The following is a 3,534-nucleotide window of genomic DNA, read 5'->3' on the forward strand; positions in this document are numbered from 1 at the left end:
GTCCACTGTCCTGAAGACCTCCCATCTAGTGCTGCCGTCGACCACCATGCCCTGCACGCGCTGGCTCCACGCGCGGTGCTGCGCAGCAGGCACGCGCGCCAGGAAGGCCTCCCAGTCGCCCATCGAGTCAAAGGTCACCTCCAACTGCGAGCCGTTTGCGACAATCGCCGCGCGGGGGTATGGCATGTGCTTGGAGCGCGTTATTAGGAAGCTGGCTGGGGCGCGGCGCCAGCGAGCGCGGCAGCATGCATGGGGGCTGCCAGATGACAACAGCTGGCTGGGTCCTGTGCGATGAGCCGGGCCCAGCCACGCCACGCCCCATCTGCCATGCAGCGATGGGCCCACATTAATGCAAGCGTCTAGGCGGCTATGCACCTCAAGGCGTGACTCAGGGGCGCCCAGAGCGCCCGTGGAGATGCGCGCGGCGCCGGGGGCGATGCCGGCCGCCGCGCCGACCGTCTGCACCCATTCCACGAGCAGTGAGGTGGCGTCCTGCTTGTACCCATACCTGTGGGCCCAGCTGCACGGTCAGGTATCCTCGAGGGTTGCATGCGCATCATCTGAACTTGGATACAGCCATGTTGCATGGTCCGAGGCGGCGGCGCGCAAGTCAGTGCGTCGAGTGGCGCAGCGCTCACCTGGCGTCTAGGAGCCACCTTGCCCTCAGGGCACGAGCGCAGACAGACTCAGTTCTTATCATTGTCTTCCTGGGAGCGATCCGCGGGGCCCTGAGGCCAGACCGCATGGTTCCAGATCGTTCCAGCATATCGCAGGCTCAGCACAGCAATATCTTGGGATGCCAAAGTTGAATAGTGGAGCCTGCCGCGGGTGTTTCAATACATGTGATTTCAACGCAGAGCTCCCACTGGCAATGCAAACTTCAGCGGGTGCATGCACCTCGTCTGCCGATGACCTGACTATGCACCATCCACCCTCAAGGTGCGGGGTGCCCATCGACGTGCCAGTTGTGTCAATTTGTGGCGCAGTCACCGCCCGCAACTGGATGTAGCTGCTCAGCTGCAGCACTTGGGTTGCGTTGAGCAGCGCAAGGGGAGCCATGTCAGTTGGGTTCTGGTACCATGGGAGAAGGCAATGCAGTCACCCGCAACTGTGGTGAGGTCCCACCTTGAGCCCTTTGCGCCCGCCGCTGCGTCACATGCTGTTACACTTTGCACACATGCTGTTACACGTTGCATGCTGCTGGGGTTGAAGCGTTGCATCAGTCGTCAGGCACCTATCATGTGATGGGCCATGCACCGAGTGTCGTGCTGCACCTGGGGACACATCATCGCAAGCCAGATTATATTGCAGGCATCAACACAGCACATGGGTTGCGGCGCTGCACGGCTACAGGTGCGGCATGGCCCCAAACCGGCACGAAAGATGAAGACGGGCACCCCCTGCTGAAAAGATGCAGTGGGGCCGAGCTGCGGCGCGGCGCGTTTTGGGCGCGCGCAGGCAGGCTTGCCAGCTGGGCGGGGCCCGATCGCGCTATCTTGCTGCTGCAGCTGCTGCGCCGTAGAAACCGAACCGATAAACAAGCTCGCGAGCTGCGCGACACCTGCCTGGCAGAAAACACACAGATTCACACATCAACATCCACACGGCCACGCCTCTGCGGCGCCCGACCGCGCCTGCTCGGCGCGAGGCCCCTCCCCGAGACCCGCGGCCGCCTGCTCAACCCCCGCAGGCGGCCGCCGCTCACCCCTGCGCCATGGGCTCGGGGAAGGCCTGCGCGTAAGGCTCCAGCCCGCCGATCGCCGCCTCGCGGCCCGCCAGCCAAGCCGCGTACCGCCCCGCGCGCTGCTCCAGGCCCCCGCCGCCGCCGCCTCCAGCGGCCCTGGCGCGGTGACGCCACATGACGTCCTCGGTATCCAGCACGTACGACACCTTGCTGCTGCTGCAGCTGATCTTGCACTCCAGCCCGTTCGCGACCGCCACCCCGCCCAGCGCCGCCGCGAGCGCCGCGTCGCCGCCGCCGCCGCCCGCGCGGCGCGCGAGGCGCGGCAGCAGCACGCGGCCCTCGCGGCCGGCCGCGGGGCCGGCGGGCGCCGGGGCACCCATGAAGGCGCCCATGTAGTCCCCAAAGGCAGGATCCAGGCCCCCGGGGTGGTGCTCGACTCTATCCGGGTCCATCAGCTGCACAGACAGCGCCACCGCCACCGTGGCCGCCTTGCCGTTCGCGGGCGCCGCCGCCGCCGCTGCAGCCGGCTGCTCGGCCGCGGGTCCCTGCTCCTGCTTCACAGGCGCCGCGCCCGCCTGCTCCGGCTCCGGCAAGGGGGCCGCGCCGCCGCCCTCCTCTGCCTTGACGCCCGCGGCGGCGGCGCCGTTCTGCTGCTGCTGCTGCTGCTCCGGCTTGACCTCCGGCGCGGGCGTGCCCGCGGTGGCGGCGGGTGCTGCGGCTGTGTGGCGCAGCAGCTCAAACCGGTAGCAGTTGGCGTCGTCCTGCAGCACAGTGAGGGGTTTCGCGATCACACGCAGAGTCGCAGGGTGACGGCGCTGACAAAGGAATGCAACTTCTGCATGGCCCCCAACACAACCAGGCCGTAGGCGCCCCATGAGACTGCGCGGCGCCGCCCCACACAGCTGCAGACGTGCTCTGAGGTGCGGCGTCTCACCGCCATGATGAGGCGCGCGTTGGCCCGGTAGACCTCCTCAGCCAGGGGGGCGCGCCGCCCCGCCTCGTAGCGGTGCAGCTCACACAGACGCATGGTCTGGGAGGTGCGGTGTGTACAGTGTATAAACGTGTGTGTGAGTGTGTTTAGGGGGAGCCATGCATGCTGTATGTGTGTTGAGTGCGCGCACTTGCACACGCTTGCGCGCCTGTGAAGCCCGCACACCCTGAGCAAAGCCCACAATCCGCCCGGGAAGCCGCCAGGATCGCGCCGCCACGCGCCGTACCCGTACCACGTTAAAACCCAGGCCAGCCCTTGGTCAACTGAACCCCATTCGAACAGCCTGCAGGGCCGCATTGTATCGTGCGCCCCCCCCCCCCACCTGGTGGTCGGCCACCATGGCCTGCATGTGCTTGACGAGCTTGTAGACGAGCTTGTCCAGGGTGAACAGCACGTAGCTGTTGGTGCCCAGCAGGGAGCGCACCTGGTGTGTGTGTGTGTGTGTGTGTGTGTGTGTGTGTGTGTTTGTGTGTGTGTGTGTGTGTGTGCGCGCGTGAGTATGTGCGTACGCAGGCGTAGGGGGATTCCAGCAGCTACTATCAGCGCCGCACCTGGTCCTCGTAGCTGGAGGGGTCCAGGGAGCCGTCGATCAGCCGCCGCAGCAGCGCCGTGAACTCAGAGTGGCGCCGCGCCGCCTCCACAGCCGCCTCCGCGCTGCCGGCCTGCGTTGTGCCGGGGCGGGGGCCGGGTCGGGGCGGCTTTATCACTTGACGTTCAGGGAGGGTGTCACGATTCGGTGGCGAGCGGGATCACAAGGCAAGGGGCACCCAACAGGGGTACCCCAAAAAGCCACCCAAAAAACGGGCTTGACGACGGCGGGAGTGGATGGTTGGTGGGGTGGGGTGGGGTGTGTGTGTGG

The 3,534-nt window shown here is 66.8% G+C and overlaps 1 protein-coding gene across 1 annotated transcript; it reads right to left on the bottom strand.

Moving 5' to 3' along the window:
• Nucleotides 1-1,705: 1,705 nt before the first annotated feature.
• MNEG_15230 (hypothetical protein) lies at nt 1,706-3,015 on the bottom strand (the record flags this gene model as incomplete). Its single annotated transcript, XM_014036299.1, has 3 exons — nt 1,706-2,445; nt 2,619-2,714; nt 2,998-3,015. Coding segments are annotated over 3 exons (854 nt in total), but the record flags the coding sequence as incomplete, so codon positions are not given.
• Between the last annotated feature and the right edge of the window lie 519 nt (nt 3,016-3,534).

Source organism: Monoraphidium neglectum (genome assembly GCF_000611645.1).
Source record: "Monoraphidium neglectum strain SAG 48.87 unplaced genomic scaffold scaffold05146, whole genome shotgun sequence".
NCBI classification, from domain to species: domain Eukaryota; kingdom Viridiplantae; phylum Chlorophyta; class Chlorophyceae; order Sphaeropleales; family Selenastraceae; genus Monoraphidium; species Monoraphidium neglectum.